At 46.9% G+C, this 23685-nt stretch overlaps 1 protein-coding gene across 1 annotated transcript in view; it reads right to left on the reverse strand.

Annotated features, from left to right (window-relative positions):
- The window catches only part of LOC144164325 (lipase member I-like), a 43275-nt gene extending 22285 nt beyond the window's left edge, over positions 1-20990 (reverse strand). Inside the window, exon 1 of the mRNA XM_077694819.1 lies at positions 20758-20990. Within this exon, the coding sequence (XP_077550945.1) occupies positions 20758-20929 (172 nt within the window). The 5' untranslated portion in view covers positions 20930-20990. The remainder of the gene's footprint in view (positions 1-20757) is intronic.
- Positions 20991-23685: the final 2695 nt, after the last annotated feature.

A 23685-nucleotide genomic window follows, 5' to 3' on the forward strand; every position in this document is an offset into this window, starting at 1 on the left:
TTTTTTTAGTATTAATAGACATTTGCCAGTCAGCACACCACTTTTCCAATTTTCGTAGGTCATTTTGAAGTTCAATACAACTAGACTGGTTAGTTAAGCGCCGGTAAAGTACGCAGTCATCTGCGAATAACCTAATAGATGAATTATTGTCAACAGCTATGTCGTTAATGTAAATTAAAAAGAGAGTGGGGCCAAGCACTGACCCCTGAGGAACCCTAGATTTTACTACTTGGAATGAGGACTGTACGTCATCTATAATAACTGCTTGGTGTCTACTAGTTAGGTATTCTTTAACCCACCTTATAACATTCCTTTCCATCTTAATATTTTCCATTTTCTGAATAAGGCGATTATGAGGTACAGTGCTCAGCGATTGAAACGCGATACTCGGAGCGCGTGGCTGCCGGTGCTTGTTGCGCCACCGGTGAGCGCTTGTGAAAGCGAGCTGACGCATTGTGGTATACGGTGAGGGTGAGAGCGTTCGTGACGCAGGCTGACTGCATCCGGGAGACAGCCCTTCAGTGTGCAGTTCTTGGCGGCGCCATAGGGGTGCTACATGCCTTGGCTTCAAAACGCTGCGCCTGCGTGCCGCGCCGCGCCCCGCGAAGCTGGGTGAGCTGGCACCGCGCGCGTTATGAAGAAGTTGAATGCGCATTTATCGCGATGGGTTATCGTGGCGCGCACGGCACGCAGGCGCAGCGTTCTGAAGCCATGACATGTTGCACCCCTACGGCGCCGCCAAGAACCGCACACTGAAGGGCTGTCTCCCGGATGCAGTCAGCCTGCGTCACGAACGCTCTCACCCTCACCGTATACCACAATGCGTCAGCTCGCTTTCACAAGCGCTCACCGGTGGCGCAACAAGCACCGGCAGCCACGCGCTCCGAGTATCGCGTTTCAATCGCTGAGCACTGTACACGATCGAACGCTTTGGCGAAATCAATAAAAATAGCATCAGTCTGTTGAAGTTTGTGTAGAGAGTCGTGGATATCAGTTGTTAGCTCAAACAGTTGAGTCTCGCAAGAGAGTCCGCGCTGGAAACCGTGTTGATTTGGGTATAAAATGTTGTTACTCGTAAGGTATTTCATTATTTGTGAAGACAGAATGTGCTCAAAAAGCTTACATACGACGGAAGTTAAGGATATTGGTGTGTAGTTGCTGAACTCGTTTTTATCGCCTGATTTGAATATCGGAACTACATGGGCTAGTTTCCAATCATCAGGAATAACGCCAGTGTCTAAAGACTGTTGAAAGATGAGTACAAGAATCAGTGCGGAAAACTCTTTTGTGATTTTTAGTAATTTCGTGCTGATGCCATCAGGACCTGGGCTTGAGTAGGTGGGCAATCGCTCGATCGCTTTCATGATTCCCTCGGAGTTTACCACAATACAAGGCATGATGAAGTCAAGGCTAGTGGGAACGCTTATAGATGGCATTGGACTCTCCTGTTCAAAAACACTACAAAAATAGGAGTTGAAAGCGTCAGACACTTCTCGACGATTCGAACCCGATTCCGAGACAAGCTGAGGCATTTCCCTCAAGGGCGACGGAGAAATAATTTTCCAGAATTTTTTTGGGTTAGTTTTCATAAAATTGGGCGGGTCAACATTCAAGAATCTATTTTTGGCTTCTGCAATAAGTTTCTTACATAATTTGGCGTAATCAAGATAAGAAGTCCAGTCCTCGTCTCTTTTGCTGCGCCTGACCTTGGTGTACAAACGTTTCTTCTTGTTCAAACAACGCTTTATATGTTTCGAGAACCATGGCCTGTCGGTAGTTTGAAAGAGGCATTCCTTTGGGACGTGTATTTCCTGCAACGCTCTCAGCCCATCTCCGAATAGCAGCCAGTTCTGTGGTGCCTAACGATTTTTATAAGACTGCGAAAAGGTCGTGTAAAACTGCTCTATATCTCTGTTTATGCCGTCAAAGTTGCTTTTAGCAAAATCGTACACCGTTTTTCTTCTGGAAGGCTTCTTTTTTGTAGCATACCTGAACAGGCAATGAACAATGCGATGATCGCTGATACATTCTAATACGTTGACGTGAGCGCTATCTGGATGTGTGGTAAGAACCAAATCAAGAATAGCATCTGCGCGTGTGGGTGTGGATACCAACAGGGTTAATTGAAAGAACGACATAAAATCCAAGAATGGAGTACTTTCAAATGTAGACTGTATGCTGTGGGACCAGTTTAAAGCAGGAACGTTAAAGTCAAAAGTCAAGATAATCGGCGAGTTACTGTATCTGTTCTCAATTTGAACGAGAACTTCGTGAAGTTCGTCAACGAAATCGCGAAGTTCGTCAACGAAATTAGTCATAGCGTAGATGAACAGTACGATTATTTCATTGAAGCCTCATTGCATTTAGCGTAGAGGAACTATGGGAGCTGTTCAGAACTAGATTCCTATCATTTATAGACGAACACATTACATCGAAAGTTTTGTCTCGTACACAATATAAAAATAATGCCTTGTTCACGAGTGAGATTAAGCTTTTGCTCAACAAGAAAACACGTATATATATTATATACGTCAGCAACACGAACGAAAAAATTTTCAAGAGCCTGGAAAAAATTTGCTACGAAACTACCAAGAAAATAAAGCGTGGCCAAGAAAAATTTTATTCTTATTTAAGTGAAAAACACAAACGGAGTCGTAAAGAACTATGGAAGTATAGAAGAAAGCGGAAAGGGGGAAGAAACTATTCCCCTGTTGTGTGCTGATCAAGGATTACTAACGTATGACATCGATAAAGCCAATCACTTTAAAAATTATTTCAATCAGATTTTCTACCCCCCTAGTGGGCGCAGCAAGTGCCGGAAGTTCTCAGTGCCACCTACCGGCCATGCCAGACATAGATGTAATATATAATGGACCCGGCCGCGGCGGCCGCTTTTCTGATCGAGGCGAAAAGCAAAAATCGAGGCGAAAAGCCCGGGTGTACGAGATTTCGGCGCACGTTAGAGATCCCCAGGTGGCCAAAATAATCCGGAGCCCTCCACTACGGCGCGCCTCAACGCCTACGTTGCGTCGGCGCGTTAAACCATACAATCATTCAACATATAATGGAGTATTAAAGCTTCTAAAAGAACTGAAACGTCATTCTGCCCCGGGTCCTGGCGCTATAGCCTGTCTAGTTTTGAAAAACTGCGCAGCCACGGCGTTTAAATTTCTTGTGCTATTCAGATTTTCTATGTCTACACGCCAGTGGCTCCTACAGTGGAAATCTGCTAACGTCCTACATATTAATTGAAACAGACCCCTTTGCCAGGCGCCCAATTACAGACCCATATCGTTGACGACCGTGCGGTGCAAAATCAGTGAGCACATTATTTACTCGAACATATTCCATCATTTGCAGGTAAATAATGTTTTTATGAACACGCAGCATTGTTTTCGAGCTGGGCATTCATGCACAACCCAATTAGTGGAAATCTGTCATCACATTTTTTCTTCATTTGATTCAGCTACTCAAGTGGTTTGTGCATTTTTAGGCTTCCGAAAGGCATTTGATGTAGTGTCCCACTCTGACTTGCTTCATAAATTATCTTATCTTGGTCTGCCTGACAACGTGCTCGGTTGTGTGCGCTCGTATATTTCGAATTGGTTCCGAAAAAGTCTCATTGATGGCTTTGAAATCGAACCCGTCCCCGTCACCTCAGGAGTCCCGAAGGGGTCCGTCCTCGGCCCCCTCTTGATTTTAAATTTTTAATAATGATATAAATGTAAACATTTCAGCTAAACTACGGCAATACGCTGCGCATTGTATAGGGACATTAACAATTCGAATGACACTGCTCAATTATAGTTGGACCTAAACAGTATTGTTCACTTGTGTGATAAATGTAATATGAAGCTGAACATCTCCAAATTGCATGCGTGTCAGCCGAAAGCGGTCAGATACAGTAACTACTTACTTTTTCATGAAAATTGCAGTTTCAGATCATGTTAAGTACCTCAGCCTCCCATTCTCATCAAACCTAACCTGGACCAAACTCACTGAAACCAAAGCAATCAAGGCTGGCAGTGTACATATTTTATTAAAAGAAATGTAAAAAATGCGCCAAGTCACGTAAAGGAGACTTTGTACGTAACTGATGTGCGCCCAATACTAGAATACGCTGCTGCTGCGTGGGATCCCGACACCAAGGTACTTATTAATAAGGCAGTCGCTATTTTGCCGGCAACTGGCAGATTAGCCTGGGAGAAAATATGCCGGCAGTTCCTTCCCATTGGCTGGCCCAGACCACGTGATTATTATGCCGGCACATTTCCGCGGGGGCTATTTTGCCGGCAGATTAGCCCAAGAAAAGTTGCCGGCAATTCCTCGGCAATGCTTGGGTGCCAATCCTGCAGCAGCCATATATGTCAACTTTAACGTTGGAGAGAAGTTTTCGAGCTTTGCCGAGCTTGAGGAGAAGATTGGTTGGTACTATTCAGTGAATTACGCCAAGTTATAGAAAAAAAAACGAGTCGGCGATATTGCGGCGGGCATGTTGAACTTGTTTAAGCCAGAATTTTGTTTTTCTGGGGGGGGGGGGGAGGGGGGATTTTGGGAAGGGGGTAGTTTTGCTGAAAGCAACAGTAAGTATTGCTTACGTGCTGCCCGGAAAAGATTTCGGGAGGAGGGGGGGGGGGGTTCGAACCCCCAAACTTCCCCTCTGGGTACGGCCCTGATATGAACGCTGTGCGAAGTTATTTTGTTTTACAGAATATGCTTGGTTGGCAGTGGTGGGTGTCCTGACATATAACAATTGCAGCGGGTGCACGTGTAAAAATGATGTAAAAATGATGTAAAAACATGTAAAAATGATCTATAACTTGGCGTAATTCACTGAACAGTCCCAAGCTCGGCAAAGCTCGAAAACTTGTCTCCAACGTTAAAGTTGACATCTCCGGCTGCTGCACCGAGGGGCAGAATTGCCTGTGGAATTGCCTGCAACTTTTCTCCCGGGCTAATCTGCCGGCAAAATAGCAGGTGTGAAAATGTGCCGGCAGCCGGCAAAATAGCACCCGGAGAAATGTGCCGGCTGCCGGCAAAATAGCACCCGCAGAAATGTGCCGGCAGCCGGCAAAATAACCTCCGCGGAAATGTGCCGGCATAATAATCACGTGGTCTGGGCCAGCCAATGGGAAGGAACGGCCGGCATATTTTCTCCCAGGCTAATCTGCCGGCTGCCGGCAAAATAGCCACAGCCTATTAATAAACTAGAAGCTATGCAAAATCGTGCTGCCCGCTTGGTCACTGGTTGTTCGGCAAGAATACCAGTGTTGCCGCCATAAAAAAGGCACTGTATTGGTACAGCTTAACTACTCGCCGCACATTATGTCACCTACTATGCATCAACCAGATAGCTAACGAAAAAAAGGTATTGACCAGCATACTTATTTATGCCCGCCTGCTTAAGCAGCAAAAAGGAGGGGACAACAGCAAAAATATCAGAGAAATTTATTGCCGCACCTCGCTTTTTATATCATCTTTTTTTTTTCACGCACAATTGGCGATTTCAATGAGCTTCGAGAAAACGCCATTTGCGCAGCTGCTCAGAGATTTGACACCGCTCTAAATTGTTATTTGCGTAGCGACATTGAAAACGGTGTTTCTTGAATTGCCGTGATCTTGTTCCTGTCAATTATTTGGTTCTTGTTTTTTTATTAATTATTGCTCCTTCATTTTGCTGCCCACTGCAATGTTTGATGATCGCTGTGACTCATCCATTTTTTATTTCGAATTTCGTCTTGTTTCTTCTTTTCTTTTGTTTTATTTTTTTGCCTTCGGCTGTGTTGTTTGGTGTTGTACAGAGTTCTTTGCTACAAGCTTTTAAAAGTGCATCTGTTGATTTTTTATTTTTGTATCATACGAGATTCATGATTACGTTTCGGCACTGACCATTTTATGTATCTCCTTCAACAATGCCGTCTGGGCGAATGTAGTTAGCTGGATAAATAAATAAATAAATAAATAAATAAATAAATAAATAAATAAATAAATAAATAAATAAATAAATAAATAAATAAACAAATAAATAAATAAATAAATAAATAAATAAATAAATAAATAATAATATTCCCCGAAGAGTGATCTCTGGCGTACCTGTGACACCACACCCCTTTGATTCCACTGCGGGAAGGCTCGCCCATATTGCGAGTGCCCAGCCGGTTTGCCCGCATTTGCACCCAATGCGCCGCGTCCACGAGACGGAGAACGGCAGGCTGAGATTTCGGGATACCTCGCCAAACATAACGACATGTTCCTTCAGCGACGCTCTGAATCCCGTTCACCGTCTCCACACCGATGCCGCGCCCTCAGCTTTCGCTTGGCGCCCAACTCCGCCAACCACCTGTCGCGCAGCCCTGAAAGCCGAGGAAACTGAAGTCAGCGGCCCCCGGGGGTGAGGCCACTGATGACGAATCGATGCAAGATCCTCCATTGCGACGACGACGATGGGAACGACCGGATACCAACGACGGGGCGGACAGAGACAACAAAAGCATCACCACCCAACCGGCTTCCTGCGATCTACTTGTACGAATCAGTGACTGTACGACGACTGCTTTGGCCGACACGGGTGCAGTTTATTTCGTTATCAACAAGGATCTAGCGACTTCACTTAAGAAAGTTATCGGCCCCTGGACCGGCCTACAAATTCGCGCAGCTGGGAGTCATCTAATTACACCTAACGGTAGGTGTACTGCGCCGGTCGACATCTGCGGCTTCACATACACCGGCACCTTCATAAGTACATAAATATTCGAAGGATTTGATCTTTGCATGGACTTCCTGAACTTGCATGGGGCTGTTATAGACTTACCAAAGTCCACAATCCCCTTCTCCACAAAGAAAGCTATACCTGGAAGCATTCCCGACCGACGTGACACGGCCCTTGTCATTGTCGACGACAACGTAACGCTTCCCGCCAGCACAAACGTATTTATCGACGTCAGAAATTACGCATTCGTGGACTACGAAGGTACACCCGAAGGGAATATCCGGGTGCTACATGAGAGCGGTATCTGTATAGCAACAGGGTTTCTGCAGCTGCAATATAGGTGCACACGCGTCTGGCCTACCAACTTCTAGAACAAGTGTCGTCATCTCGGCAAAGGTACCACCGTCGCATTTATCCAGGAAATCACCAAGTGGTGCATATAACCACTATTGGGACAACTTCGGATAGTCGCCGGCAGCTGACATTCGCATACCCGTGGAAATCGACCAGAAACTCTCGGGGACTGAGAACAATGTTTTAATACGCCTTGTGCGCGAATCTGATTGCTTTGCTACGACATCTAAAGTGCGCCATACGCCGGTAGCGAAGCACCGATTATTTACGGATGAGTCCGCCACGCCTCTGCGGCAGCCCCCAAACAGGGTGTCCCCAAAGGAGCGGGAGGCAATTAGGAAGCAACTGGCGGATGATGCCATCCAAATGTCGAATGGTGCATGGGCCTCACCCGTTGTGCTATTAAAGAAACAATACAACACCCTCCGTTTCTGCATCAATTACCGCAGATTCAATAGTGTCACACAGCAAGACGTATATCCGCTCACCAGGATTGATGATATATTAGACCGCCTGCAAGATTCTAAATTCCCTTCTTAATTGGACCTGAAATCTGGCTATTGGCAAATAGCAGCCAACAAGCGAGATTGCGAGAAGACGGAGTTCGCCACACCCGACGGCCTGTAGAAATTCAAGTTTCTTCGCTTCGGTCTAGGCTCTGCGGCGGCTACGTTCCAACGCATGATGGACACTGTTCTTGCTGAACTTAAATGGCAGACTTGCCTGGGGCATTTCGATGACGTGGTTTGGTTCTCTAGTACGTTCTTCAAGCCATTTGTGCAGCACAGTCGAATATCAAACGGGAGAAATGTCACGTGGGTTTCCAAGAACTGAAATTTCTGGGTAATGTTGTGAGTGCTGATGGAATCAAACCAGACCAAGGAAAAAATACAGCTGCAGCCTCGTTTCTCCGACCTAGTGATAAGAACGCTGTAAAACACTTCTTGGGACTTTGACCATTCTACAGACGCTTTGTGGGAGGCATTTCTAAGATAGCGAGCCCCTCACGCTACTTATGAAAGATAGCTTTACCGTCGAATGGAGTGAGGAACATCAAAATGTGTTTGATGCCCTCTGTGAGCGCTTGCAAACTGAACCAGTGCTGGCCCTATTCGACGACGCTTCTGACACTGAAATTTCTACTGACGCCAGCAACATTGTCATTCGTACCATCCTTGTATAGTGGCAGAACGGTGTAGACAAAGTAATGGACCGCACTCTTTCCAAGGCTGCAGGTAACCATTCGGTGGAAGAGAAAGAATGCCTAGCAGTCGTGTGGTCTATCAGCAAATTCTGCACGTACTTGTACGATAGGCCGTTCCGTATTTTTAGCGACCACCATTCCCTCTGCTGGCTCGCAAACATCAAGGACCCTTTCGCACGACTTGCTCGGTGGGGCGTACGGCTGCAAGAGTACACCATCACCCGGTCTATTATAACAGACCGCGGCGCAGCTTTCACCGCAGAGTTTAGAGAAGATGGCCTCCGCTGGACGCACAGGGCTCATCGGTAAAGTTCCGCTTACCATACCCAATGAAACAGCTTGACGGAATGACTAAATCGATCATTAGCAGATATGCTGCCTATGTACATCGACCTTAACCACAAGACCTGAACAAAATTCTTCCCAAGCCACGTTCGCTTACAATACGGCTGTAGAGGAAACTACCCGCTTTACGCCATTTGAACATGTGTACGGTCGCGAGGTCACTACAACGCTAGCGCAATGCTGCCTGTTGACAACGATGCGATAACGGACGAAAACATCGAAACCATGACGCAGGCAGCTGAAGAGGCTTGCCAGCTACCATGCTTTAGAATCCATACACAGCCAGAAACCAACACTTGATGATACAACACCGGACTTCGCGATGTGGTGTACCGAGTCCGACCCGCCGATCTCTTTTGGATATGAACACCTGTTCGCTGTCGCGGAATTTCAGAGAAGCTACTGCGGCTTACTTCGGGCCCTGGAAGGTTTTTTCCCGTCTATCGGACGTTAGCTACGTCGTGGCCCTAGAAGGAAACGCGATTTACACTCCGAGGCGACAACCTCGCCCAGAAGGTGTACATGTCATACTCCTGAAACCGTATCATGCCGGGTGACATGACGCTGACGTTCGCTCGCTATTATTTCACATGCCCACCACATGCTGACGTCGGAACCAAGTAGTCATGATTATCCCCTTGTTTTCCAACGAGTCGCATCAGGTCGATGCCATCGAGGAGGGGGGGGGGGCAATGTCACGGCTCGTAATATATTTGAACTTTACCGCCATTCCTTGGGCAGGCATCAACCAACCACTCTTGTTTCCCCACATACCCAACAGGGGGGATAGCAGCAGATCACTTGTGAAATACGAAGAAAGGGAGCCGGATAAGAAGAGAAGGGTGAAGAGCTTGATAGTTCGGCCAAGGCTAGAAGTTTAAGCTCACTTGTGGGCACAAGTGAGCCTGTGTAAATAAACGATTCTACTAGTAATCTTGTTTCTAACGGTGACAATATTTTTAAACGCTTGCCTGAATACCGATGATTGCCATAATATCTAGGGCGATAGGTATCGGCGAGAAGAGAAGGTAGAGTAGTGAACGCTGTGCAGCCGTTGCTTCCCAATGCTGTGTCGTGATCCCGATTCTAAATAAACGTCCCAGCTTCGTCGTCCGTAACAATTTTGGTAAATTTGCGGGGTACGTCAGCACGGAAGCCCAGGACTTGCGCCGAAGCCGACGGGTGGCTGGACTGCCTACTACCATGAACGGGAATCGTCAGCCTCAGCGAATTACCAGAAAGCCCGGTCCGTTTGCTGGTAGGGCTGGCGAAGATGTTGACGGCTAGCTATCTCACGCACTAATAACGCGTGAGTCGCTATAATCGGTGGGACTCTCCCAGAAAATTAACTAACGCTCCGCTCTCCCTGATGGTACTTGGTTTGAAAACCAAGAGACGCTGACGAGTTGGCGTCACTTTGGAGAGGAGATAAAGGCCGTTTTGGCGATTCGATTGCCGAGAAAAAGCGGACAAAGCAAACTATACTTCGAAGGGTTCATATCCCCGGGGAAACTTCCACCACGTATACTAAGGAAGTTTTCAAGCTCTGCTGGATCGTGGATTCGCAGATGTCTGATGAGGATAAAGGAGGCCATTTGCTTAAAGGCATTGCAGAAGATGCCTATACCTTTTTGATTAGTCGAGAGGATTTATACACCGCTTCATATGTCATTCGACACTGTCAACATTTTGAAACCCTGAATATGCGCGGCATCGCTCCAAAGTTTGGTAGACTTTCCAATGGGCCCACCGTCTCAAGCTGCGGCTACGATGGTAAAGCCGACATGGCTTAAACCATACGTTGCATACACTGCATGTCGGGATAGTGGTCCGTATACACGGGACGTGCTTCACAAATACCATGAGGCGTCTCTCTCACCGGTACACCCTCGCCGTGAAGAACCACAGTTTCCAGCCTACCACGATCCCACACGTTTCGACCACGGAATATCAGAGCGGGCCGCACGTACGAACAGGTCAAGTCGTACAGAAAAACTCGAACTTAGTACGACGTTTCGCCAAACGCAACAATACCTCTGGATCCTACAACTAAGACCGAGAGAGTGATTTGGAGCAGGTTGGTTGTTTGTTATGATTGCGGCGTGATTGGGCATATTTCCCGATATATTAGACGACGCCGACCAGCTGTGCTATGTCACCCGCCAACACCGTTTACTCGCCCTAACTTCAACTCTTACTACAATGATTTCCGCTTGTCGTCAGGCCGGTCTCCAAGATATCATTTTCCACGCCTGAACCACCGAGCACTGGGACTCCAGCGTCCGACCGAAGCGTTACACCGCCTGTCCGCCGCCGTTCTCCGTCGCCAACACGCCGTTCTCCGCCCCTGAAAACTAGTTGACGCGGCCGAAGCGGGTCAGGCCGCCATTCAGCGCTTATACAATACCTTATACCTGTAGTGATGCTGAAGAACAAAGTTGAATTGGTAATTTTTGGTGTTTGGCGCGACGGTTTCTGTTATGAGTCTAGCTTTTAAAAATCATCTTGAACGTAATGTGATGTTTGACTGGGACCACCCAGTCACTTTTCGTGGTGTTGGCGGCGAATGTTTGCTTCCGCACTGTTGTTGCTCTGTTAATGTCACTTTCGGTGGACACAAATATAAAACGGTGTACTGTGCTCAGGAGGTCCACTAACGACGTGATAGTGAGTACAGAGTAGTTAAAACAGTGTGGCGGAACCATTGGTTGTTGAAGTGGTGAAGTATATATAAAATGCTCTGTCTTGTTGGTACTTGTGAAGGACTGTCAGAGTGCGAGGTCCGGCACGTTGCCCGTATTAGAAGACACTGTTATTACGGGACTCTGCGCTGAGTTTCTCCAATTAGGCTCACCAAACGATGATCCTAACAAATTCGACGCTACTATTGGGGCCGTCACCGTGTCCTGCACATACAAGAACATCGCGGTGCCTCGCTGCACTGTTTCCGTTGGTAAACTGTGCTCTGCGCCGTAGGCAATCAGTCACTTACCTCAGCCTGTGGTTATACCGTGTGGGTTGAAACTCTTTCCTTTTGATGAATACGTGAGGAGTTCAGTAGCTGTTTTAAGCGAACACGTTGATCCGTCGGCGCACCTTCCTCCAGTGACTTGCAGTTTTTACGCAGGATCAAGGGGCGCCTGCCCTCGTCTGAACGATCTGCCGTGCCTAACTGCATTGCGAAGTGCGCATCAATGTTCGACTTCTCATGTGAAGAAAGTCTGTCACCGATTCAAACCTCTCGCATTGCTCACTCCATCAACACCGGGAGCTCCTAACCGATTTGACAGAAGCCTTACCGAGTGTCTGCATCCCAACGGAAGCAGATTAATAAACAATTTCAAGACATGTTGGCAAAGGGTGTCATACGTGAATCATGCACTTCATGGGCAGCTGCGGTAATTTCGGTTAGAAACAAAGATGGGTCGTGGAGGTCTTATGTTGATTATCGCCCATTAAATGCTATCACCAAGAACGATATGTACTTACTTCACGCATTGAAGACTCCATCGACTGCTTGCACTCCGCCTTCTTCTTTTCGTCAATCGGCTTGCGGTCTGGTTACCGGCAAATCCCATTTCATCCATCCGACAAGGAAAAGACCGCCTTCGTAACCCCAGGCGGCCTTTACGAATTCAACGCCTTTCAAGCCTTGTAACGCGCCTTCCACTTTCGAGTGATTTATGGGCACCCTTTGTGCGTTTTAAAGTCGAATGTTTCCATGTGCTACCTGGATGACGTCGTGAGTATAGGTCGGCCTTTGAAGAAGCGTAACGAGCGCCTGGCTATTGAAAGTGACTGTAAGGAGAAGGCGGGATTGGTGCTCAACTCTAAAAAGTGCCGCTTCGGAGAACGAGCAGACCTTGTACTGGGTCTCCTGGTGGACAGCAATGGCGATCGACCTTACCCAAAAAGATTGAAGCCGTTACCTGTTCTAAGCCTCTAAAGTCTCTGAAAGAGCTACGCAGCTTTCTGGGACTATGTTCTTATTTTCATCGTTTCATTCCTGCTTTAGCCAACATAGCCGCCCCACTACAGAAAGATGTGCTACAGATGTGCTACAGAAAGATGTGCTTTTTCACTGGACACCCGAATGTGACTCTGATTTTTGCCAATTGAAAGTTCTCCTAACATCCGGACCCGTAATTCGCCATTTTCACGGTTCCGGCCCCACTAAACTTGACACAGGTACGAGTGGTGTCATCATAGGTTCCGTGCTCGTGCAGCGCAACTGCGGCCAGGAACCTGCCATTGCCTACGCCAGGCCCTCTGTCAGAAGTGCGTGCGCGATTTCACGATTGCCCAACAGGAGTGTCCGGCCGCCGCCTTTGCAACACATACATTTCGTGTGTACCTCTATAAACGCGCCTTCACAATAGTCACCGATCACCACTCGTTATGCTGGTTGGTCAGCCTGCGTAATCCCAGCGGTCGTCGTGCGCGCTGGGCGTTGCGTTTTCAAGAATTCAACTTCAATATCGTCTATACTAGCCGTATCAAGCACGCGGACGCTAATTGTCTCTCTCGACTATCCATGGAAAAGACGGACAGTGACACCGCCACCTTTGACCAATATCTTGCTTCTGTTGAGCCGGCATTTTCTGACGTGCATAGATTCCGAATCGAGCAACAGAACGATAAGCCTTTTTAGGAGCGAAGCTCCTCCTGCTTGGGCCCTGTCCCGTTCGTACACGGCACATTGCACAGGGCACATTGATGAGGATTGTGGCAGGATCCCCCTAGAGATTGGCCAACCAAAGATTGGCCGAAGAGGTCATAACGTTCAACGCATTCGTTGCTACCCAACAAGGAGGAGAGGAAGAAGAGGTTGTCGTTCGTCGCCTGCAAGCTCAAGACTCTTGCTCGGGCGCTGTCCCGTCCCTCGTTGCTGCAGTACACGAAGAATGATGATGATTGTGGCAAGTCTACTTCCGCTGTGTCTATCGCCGCCCAATTCTCATAGGGCGAACCTATTCTTGTAGGACGGAATTATAGAGCGAACTTATTCTTATAGGGGGAAGGTATAGGCCGAACTCATGTTTCGAATTCTAATTACGCCGGTAGACAAAGGCGTGGTGGTTTGGGAAATGTAGGTTTTAAGCATCTACTTTTAATAAGGATATTGTGATGTTTTCTTATTACGGTTGACACTCTCGGAGCGGAGGCTGTGTGTGTCAGCACTATGTTTATTTCCGGAATAACGTGCCGGGATTTTTTCTTAAAGATTTCCTTACGGTCTTGTTGGTTGGCTCGCACAATAGACCTTATGCAAAAGTGCCGCCATCAACCGGAAGGAAAACGAAACGAGCACGCGACGCCATGTTGGGGGATGGCGGTCGCGGAATTGCTTGGTACGGAGCGTGTGAGGGGCTTCCTTTGCTTGGCGATGCTTTTATATTCAGATTTAAGCGCAGTGAAATGAGGGACGAGTGATGTGGGGACCTTTCTCTGTTGCCTTCATTTGATTTGCTATCGACTTCGCAAATATGCATTATCCATCGAAAAAGCAGTCAGGGAGGCACTGGCAGGGAAGCTGTTGGAGGCTGTCGCGTTTCTTCTCTCTCTTTTTTTTTGGCTTTGAGAACGCAAAATTGAAAGTACATCCGTGTTGGTTCGCATCCTGCGGGTTTCTTAGGAGGTCATTCCTGAAACCGTTCAAAACTTTCGGGCTGTCCTGAGGTTGAAATGGGGGAGGGGGGCACTTGCGATTTAGCCATACGCTAAGGATCCTCTGGGACGCAGAGGAAACCTGCAAAGGAAAAAAAAAACACACCTAACAAAATAAATTGTATTCCTGGCATTTTTTACCATCGGAGCTGTTGTAGCTGGCCGTAAGGTGTAGCGTGTAACGTGTGGGGCGTTTCATGCGTTTAACACTGCCAATAAACTACCAATAAATTGCCAATGATCAAATATTTAAAGTACAATAAATTGCCGAGCGCTGGTGAGCGCGCGCATCGCGACGACCACCGAGCGTCCCCAGCACACGCAAAGGCTTTAGAAAAAAAAAAACTGCGAAAATCTTATAGAGCGAGAAAATGTCGAGCGCTCGTGAGCGCGTGCCTCGCAGCGATCGCTGGGCGTCTTTTGCTCGCGCCATGGGCAACAAAACTGGGTGCACACTACCGTTTAGAAAATTGCGCTCGAAAAATTTGTTCTTGGAAAAATAGGCTACGGTCGAACAGCAGGAGACGAGCCGTAAATGACCGGTACACGGAATTACTACGTCCGTTACTTGCGCAACTGATAGCGCTACGTTAAGGTTGCAACTCTCGCGGATCTCTTATTTCCTGTAACGTTTGGCAAACTAAAGAATGCGTAGTTCTTCCACAAAAGCCTACCGAACGTCCAGAATAAAAAGAAAACGCGGGCGCGCAAAGCACGAACAGCAGACTCAAACATCTACCCGCCCGATAAAGTACGAGCTGACCGATGCAGTGCACCTTAACACCAGCAGGGAGGAGTGCTCTGCGGCAAATACAGGGCTACAAAATAGCTCACTATGGGACCTTTATAATCCTACACATATTATTCGTTTCGGGACTGCATACAATATACTGTAATATTACTGCGCGACGAGAAGTCGACACTTGCAACCGACTTCACGCAGGGCTCGAGTGATGCTTCCGTTGAGAAATAGAAAAAAAGATGTGTACACTGTATCCGTATCATCTTTGTGCACAGCAAGTTACAGGGCAGTATTTGGGCATTTTGGACAACGATAAATGCCGACGTGCGCATCGCTAACACCGGGCTATCACAGCAGTATTCGGTAATCCGGGAAGCCCACGCGGTTCCCGCAAGAGGGCGCCAGTTTTTGCATAAGGTCTATAGCGTCATCGATAACTCGTTCCGCGTATTTTTATTCAGGAGAGTGGTTTTAACTTCTCGAAACTTTGAGCAACAATCGGCTTGATTTGTGCAAATTCCTCTAAACTGGTGGGCTTGACTGCAAAGTATTGCTTGAAAGTGCAAATACTTTGGTGTGTCTGTCGGGTTTAGCTTGAGCCTTCCTTGGGAAGTAGTAACGGTAACGTCCAGAAAGATTACATGGTGTGTCGAGTAGCAATGAGCAAAGGAAATACTAGAATATCCTAGGTTAAATGCCTCAATGAATGTGAGAAGCTCCGCGTCACCCTGCTGCCAGATCATGAATAAGTCATCAGTATACCTTTCACAGTACAGTGGACTTCAGTTTTGAGTGTCAAGAAAGTTTGATTACAGGTGAGCATAAAGATATTGGCGCAGTTGGTTCCGATTCGAGTTCCCATTGACGTTCCGCTGAGTTGCACGTAACTAACCCTGTCAAAATAAAAATAGTGAAGTTCACTAAGTCTCAGGAAAGTTTGGAGAGTAGAAGAATTGATAGGTCTCTCGCACGATGGCTGCTCATGCGCAAATGATACAGCGGTAATGCCATCTTCGTCGGGGATGTTAGTGTACAGTAACGCAGCATCGAGGGTGACTAGGAGGCAGTTATCAGGATTTTAAATTTTGGCGATGTCTGAGAAAATCATTGGTATCCTTAATTAAGGAGGCAAAGTTGGGCGGGAAGTCACAAATGATGTGATCTACATAGCGCGAGAGCATTTTGGTAACACTGGCAATACCAAAAACAGTGTGGTGACCTTGTTTGTTTACCGTGCGCATGTTATGGAGAAGGTAGAATTTACCGGCTACTGGGCGTAAAGGGATCAGAAAACAAGCCGTGGTTTCATTGATTGTTTTATTTTTAACAATCTGACCAAGTTTATCTCTGACGATTTGGTTGTAGTCTTGAGTAGTATCATTGGGTAGATCTTTGCAGAACGTCGATACCGATAGTTGTTTACTGGGCTCGTTAACATAGCCGGTTTTGTCAAGGATTACAATGGCGCCTCCCTTATCGGCAGGTTTAGTAACTATGTCTGAGCAGCTGGAAAGTTCCTCTACGGCTTTGTTTTCGTTGGTATTCATGTTATGGTGGAAATAAATTTGTGTTTGGTATGCTTTTCGCAGATCGCGTTGCACAGCTGATGTACATCTCGAGGCAACTATCACGCCATGTGGAATGGGTCCAGTGCTTATATCTATAAGGTAGCGTGCATAGGGCTTCGTCTGCCACCTGGTGATCATAGAAGTATTCTCGTAGCCTCATGTTTCTTGGGAAATTATCAAAGCCCTTAAAAAGCTGAAATTCATCAAAACCACGTCTAGGTGGGCAAACGTTTCGTCCCTTTGACAAGACGTTTATCTGAACTGGGGAGAGGGTTATACGTGAAAGGTTCATTACATTCCCCGTAAAATTATTTCCTTTTCTGGCTGCAGACAAGGTAAATTATTAGTAATGGTGTTTGATTGAAGTGGTGGAATTGCAGTACTCGAAGCGTTTATTACAGTCGCGCTGACAATATCGATTGTGTTGCCAGAGTGGGGGCAGTAAAGCGACAAAGACGCGGCAGTGTTTCCGCTTTCGAAGTAGCTAGGTCAGACACTGCCAGACAGTAATACCAGAGTCCTTCAATGCTTTAGCGTTGAAGGACTCTGGTAATACCTTACAGTCAAGCCCACCAGTTTCGGTGGGATCGGCTAACCAAGCCGATTATGACCCAAACTGTTGAGAACTTAAGACCGCTCTCCTGAATAAAAATACCCGGAACAAGTTATTGACGACGCTGCTGTGGGAGGCAACCAATTACACCGTAAGGAAATCATTAAGAAAAGTGCCCTGAACGTTAATTCACAAACAATCTTAGTTTTGCCCACTCAACCTCCGCGCCAAGAGTGTTAGCCGTACTAAGATAAAATCACAATACCTTAATTCAAAATGAACGCTTCAAAATTATATTTCCCAAACCACCAGGCGCTGTCTACTGGCGTAATAAGAATATATGAGCCCTGTAACGTTTGTTTTATTGTTATACTCGTGAGTATTTTCTCGTTTATTTAGCTATGTATAATTAGCTGATATTGCATTTTACTTTTTTCTTGTTTGTTTACTTGTAATCCACCCACGCTCACATCACTAATGCATTTGCTTTGAGGGTATCCTAAATAAATAAATAAATAAACCCTCGCATCAGCCAACCCAAAAATGATGGTTACATGCGCTGTAATAAACCTCGAGGTAAAGTGTGCCCACATATGACCACCACAGAGCGTGCCACCATCATGGTTTCACACTATTACTTAAATATAAAATATAACTTCAATACTGACTCTGCTAATGTCGTATCTCTTCTAGACTGCACTGTTTGTAGGCAGCAAAATATCGGCCAAACTGGAACGCCTTTTCGAGAACGGTTCAATAATCACCGCTCTCATGCAAAAAGGTGCTCTTTTTTTCCTCTGTCAAGACATGTGAACGGTCCCGGTAATGCATTTGAACATCTTAAAGCAACAATCTTAGAATCCGCTTTTATAACCCACCACGACGGCGAGGTTTGGGACTCTTATCTCATTTATAAATTTTGGTCAGTGACACTTGGTATCAATGAAAGTTACCGGAAACTAACGCTCTTATGCCTCGATTGAAATTGGGGACCTCATAATTTTTTTCACGTTCATTATCCTACCCTGGAGTTTCCAATCAGCATTGCCACTAGCTCTAAAAGTGCAGTAGCTTTATTGGCCAAATGCGGCTCGACAATGCGATTTCTCCTTAATCAGGTGGCCACGTCCCCCCCCCCCCCCCTCCACCACCCACCCACTTCCCCGACTTAGAAACGTTTAACCATTTGTTATCTATGGACCCTACTTAGTTCCTGTTCGGTTGCTAGCTTACTGTGCAATGCTCTTCTGTTCACCGTATCTATTCTTTCCACCTGCGGAGGACACAACCAAAATACAGTCTTCCTTAATCCCTGTTCAAATGCGTCCGAACCCGTCTCCACCCCCCCCCCCCTCCTCACTGAATACCTTATAGTGTACATTTGTCCTCTGTGCAAACCCCGGTGGTCCACGCTTCCGTGGTGTCTGAACTTACAGCCCGCTCCACCTGCGTTGCCACATCATCGTACAATCTTGAGAGCTGCCTTGTTAATTCAACCCCTTTCTCTTTTCTTTTATTTTGTTGTACCGGGGCATAGGCCAACTGCTTGCATGCACTCCCTTTCCGAAACACCTTCCTCTCCTTCTCACAGTTTTCGACAAAGGTGTATAGGAAATATGTTCCAAATGTTTGTGGCAGCGACATTATGTACCGTATTTACTCGGTGTGTGCGTGCGCGCGTGCGTGTGCGTGTGTGTGTGCGTGTGTCTGTGCGCGTGCGCGTGCGGGTGCACGTGCGCGTTCGCGTGCGCGTGCGTGTGCGTGTGCGTGTGCGTGTGTGTGCGCGTGGGCGTTAGTCCGCGTGCGTGTGTGTGTGTGTGCGTGTATATGTACGTGCGTGCGTGCATGCATGCGTGCGTGCGTGCGTGTGCGTGCGCGTTCGCGTGCGCGTGCGTGTGTGTGTGTGTGCGTGTGCGTGTGCGTGCGCGCGCGTGGGTTTTGTTTCGCAATACAATTAAATTATTCAATTGATTCAGCGCAGCGTCGTTTTCGGTTGTCATTGTCGAGTTGCTTTTTTTGAGGCAGAAATGCAGTCCTACCAGTCTGCCAAGCTTACAGTCCTTTTGGTAAGGTCGCCGTCAGGGGCTGTGCTTTTCTTTTTGTTTTTAGTCAGGACACGGAACGCTGTTGGTGATGTGTGCTCTTGAATTGGTGTCAACGGGATGAGGACAGGCTGGCAGCAATATAATCATATTTTGAGTACCATTTGGGAATTTAGGTAGAGAAGAAATGACACAGTAAAAGTTTGAAAGTTCATTTGAAAGTTACAAAGCTTTGCAGGGGCAATTGGAAGTGCGAGCTCCGCATGTGAGATAAAGGCCGACGCTACGGCCATATTTAAAGAGGCGGTGCATTCGAATAGTAAGGATTTAAGGCCGTCTGCATTAGTAATGAGCACTTCATTCAGCAGTGGTTAGTAAAAATGGCCGGGCGGAAAACTGCGTCGAATGCTTTGCCAGGAACTATTTGTGCGAGGAATCGTTACCGCGATGTTGGCGCGGTAGCGCGTGTCGCTTTACGAAGGGTGGCCTTGGTGTTCAATTTACGATTCGACGATACCAACTACCGTGGTTCGAGAAACATATTTGCAAGAGGTTAGGAAAATCAGGTAGGGTTGTGTGGAAATGCAGAATTCCCGGGTGGTCGCGAAAAACAATGCGAGCCTTCCCAGAATGAGGCAATGGTTCTCGAGTTTATTTATTTATTCACAATGCCCCTTCACATAAAGTTGAAAAGAATCAGTGAAGAGAACTGGGAGTCCTAAAATTTTGGTGTTTTTAGCACCGAAGCTAAGCGGCCGCTATGAAACGCGTCGTAGTAAAGAGCTCTGTGAGATGTTCTGGCTGATTCGATACGCTTAATGTTCTAAAATCTTAACGGAGTTTTCGCCACCATCAGAAAATGATTCGCTGCGGTTTATGTCGAAGCCACGTAATTGTGCTTGGCAGCTCAACGTTTTGGTGTACTGAAAAAGGCGGACAGTGGTGAGAGCGCAATTATCGAACAAATCCTTACATTTCAACAGAACACAAAAATGTTTATAAAATTCTACACGGAAACTACGTACCTAAACAATATTTTTTGTGCACACAAATATTTGTCCTCCTGAGAAACTTAAAATATTGTTACTTAGCGGCAGGACAGAGATGAAACGAACCATGGTAGAGGAGGAAGGCCAACAATCTACATTATTTACAAGCGGCGAAGACAGGGCGCACGCAGGCTGCATAGCAGCTACGCCTTCGTCGTCGTCGTCGCCCTTGTTGATGTGGATAGTGGGCTACGACACCATGGGTCATTGTCCGCGATGTCCCGTGACAATATGAGGACCACTTTTTAAACATACTTCGTAGGTGACAGGGGCGGTCAATTCATTTCTAAAGCAACAGAACTACGCCGTGTGTACCCAAGGTGGTGGCGAAAGCTGCAAGTAGTTATTTTTACCTTGAAAAAATTGCACAATTTACTATAAACTGGCATCTGTTTAAATGCTGTATGCCATACAGATTTGATTTAAGCTAACCTCAGTTCACTTATGCTGTTCTATTTTTGGTGGTAAACTGTCGTACTGTCGTAATTTACCCGTCTCCAAAAACAGCTTCATGCAGAGCTTACCTGTTATTCTTCCGAGTTTCTGTCCCGTAGCATTGTGGAAATGCCTTCCGCAGAATCCAGCAGCATGTGCTCCCAAGCTAAAGCCGACGAGGTGGACGTTGCTCGCATTTAAGTATTTGTGGTTGCTTTTCAAAATCGATTGCAGTAAAACCGAGGCTTCGGCACCAGCCATTGGTGTGTTGAGTGTAGCTGATACATAGTTTAGGCCAGAGCTACCAGGTGACCAGTCGACATTAATAATGTAGCATTGGGTCTGCACACAAACACAGAGGGCGAAAAATATTTGTTGTATCGCAGTTAGAGATGCCACGTGCAGAAAAAAGACAATTCCGGCAAAAAACTGACCTTTTTCTATTTTTTTCGGCGCAGTTGAAAAAAATGGCCAAAATTTCCGCAGGGAACAACGTACAAAAATAACGCTTAGGCAACACCCAGCGTTGAAGGTGAAACCAACACGCATAACAGGAAACCAAAATTGTTGTGTTGTGTAATGTAGTTCTGTTCATGCCACCAGGTTGCGCACAATGCTAAGGTGACCAATTTCCATCATCATCATCAGTAACCGCAAGCTCGGTTATAAATAGCATATAACAAGAAGAAAGGCTCTCTTTTCCGTGGGTACGAGGTAGCGTCTGCGTCTCTCTGCCGCGTATGGTGACTCGGCGGGCGGCGGATACAACATAATGGCGACGAGGTAACCCTTTTCGGCTGCGGGCGGAACTCCACGTCACTACTCAAGTATGGCATACTGCAATCTTCTTCAATGGCACTGACGCCGCCGCCACCGTTTCTACCGACACCGGGAAAGCCTGCCATACCGTGGACGTCGGCAATGGCGTCGGCTGTTCGAGAACTACCTCGTAGCGTCGGCAAGCGACGCGTACCTGCCAGCACGCAGCGGGGCGCTCCTTCTACATTGCTTGGGGGTCGAGGGACAACGAATCTACTACACGCTACCAGAGAAGCAACCTATGGAGGAAGACGACGAATTCAAGACTGCTGTACAGACGCTCGAGGCCTACTACGCAGCACGTACTAACGTTGTCATTGAACGCCAGCGGTTTGGTCAACGCGTTCAGTTTCCGGGTGAGACCGCGGACCGCGAAAGTTCAGTGCGAGAACTTTCCCTTTCCTGTGCCTTTAATGACAGGGCCGACGAGTTCATACGCGACCAACTTGTCGCAAAGACGAACAGCCCCGTACTTCGGGAGCGGCTACTTTTGGAAGGCTCCTCATTGGCGTTGGACAGGGTCCTCACAATTGCTCGAAGTATCGAAGAAGCTGCAAAATATTCCAAGGAGTTCTCATCAGCTAGCCCTGCAGGGTACGTGCAAAAAGTGGATAAGCGTTTGGCGCCAGGGCCAGCCGAACGTGCCTCGTCGGGTCAAAATACTAGGACTTGCTTTCGCCGCAGCTCTGAGAAACACTTAGCCAATTCTAGTATTTGCAAAGCAAGGAGCAAGACCTGCAACAACTGTGGCAAGGTAGGACATTTCGAGAGAGTCTGTCGTAGGGAGAAGCTTAGCAAGAAGTCACTCGCTGTTCAAGAAGTCCAGCACCACGATCCAACAGATCTTAGCGTACGGCAACTTAACGGGGAACAGAGCACCGGAGTGCGCATACAAGTACAGGTTCAAGAAACTCCCGTCGATTTTCTCGTGGACACGGGTTCTGCATGCAGTTGCAATTCTTGCTGCTGACACGTACAGCAAACTGACACCTCTACCACCACTCCAGCCAACATCGGCGACATTGCTTCATTTTTCACGCAGACAAATCAACCTTCAAGGATGCTTCGTCACTCCAGTCCAGTATCGGAACCGGCATGCTCACCTCATTTTCTACGTGGTACCACAAGACACAAATCTCCTGGGCATCGACGCCATCAACACAATGCAACTACAGATAAATGGTACGTCACTGAGCTGCTTCCACACTTCTTGTGAACCGGAAGGGCTCTCTCCTGATCTGCTATCACAGTTCTCTGACCTGTCTGACGGGAATTTGGGTATTGCAAAGGGCTTCGTGCATAAAGTCAAGATACTTTTTTTTCTTTATTACCAGTCTTCAACACACACTTGCAACACAAAAATACCCACACTGCATTTGGTACAACACACACCGACATTAACCTACTATCCGTGCCTCCGGCTAGGCTTTGTGATATAATCATCACTTTAGAGAAATTAAGGGCTCTAGAAAATCCAACCAATCTGGTACTGGCTGCTGGACTCTCAGCCCCTCAACGAACTGCGTGACACTCTCCCGCAGAAACTGCCGTCCCGGCCGGGCATCCACGTCGCCATGGAGCCACGCCATACGCGCCTTCCATATGCTGTGAAGACCCAGAAGCATTATTATATCGTAGGAGACTCCTTCGTTATTCTCTGTGCGTAAATACCGTATGCCACTCGAGGTAAGTGGGAAGTCTTTGTGTAAAGTTCGCTGCATAACATCCCAAAAGTGAACCGCCATCCAGCAGTGTATGAAAACGTGGTCTATGCTATCCGGTTGTTTACAAATTGTACAGTCAGTACCTCACGGTGTATATAACCCCTTTTCTTTTAACCATGTTTGCACAGTAAGTGTCTCCGAATGAAGTTTGAAAAAAAAATGACTTCACCCACGGTTTTACAGCCATACGCTTAACACTTTTCAGTACATCCTGCCCTGGGCCTTCTTTGTACAGTTCTCTATATCGCGGTATCGGGAACACACAGTCGCAAACATCTTTATATAATTTTCTACGTGACACTGTACTCAAATATTCCATCGAAAAACGAGTTGACAGAAACCTGAGTGACATGACAACTTCTTTAAAATATCCTGAAATCCTTCCCTATATGTGCAAACTGGATACGACAAATTCCGGCAGTGCTTGAGACAACCGCAACTCGCAAACTGTTCGCGAAAAAGGATCGCTTGTAT

Source organism: Haemaphysalis longicornis, unplaced genomic scaffold, assembly GCF_048455015.1.
Source record: "Haemaphysalis longicornis isolate Haplotype H1 unplaced genomic scaffold, Haemaphysalis longicornis Haplotype H1 scaffold_13, whole genome shotgun sequence".
NCBI classification, from domain to species: Eukaryota; Metazoa; Arthropoda; class Arachnida; order Ixodida; family Ixodidae; genus Haemaphysalis; species Haemaphysalis longicornis.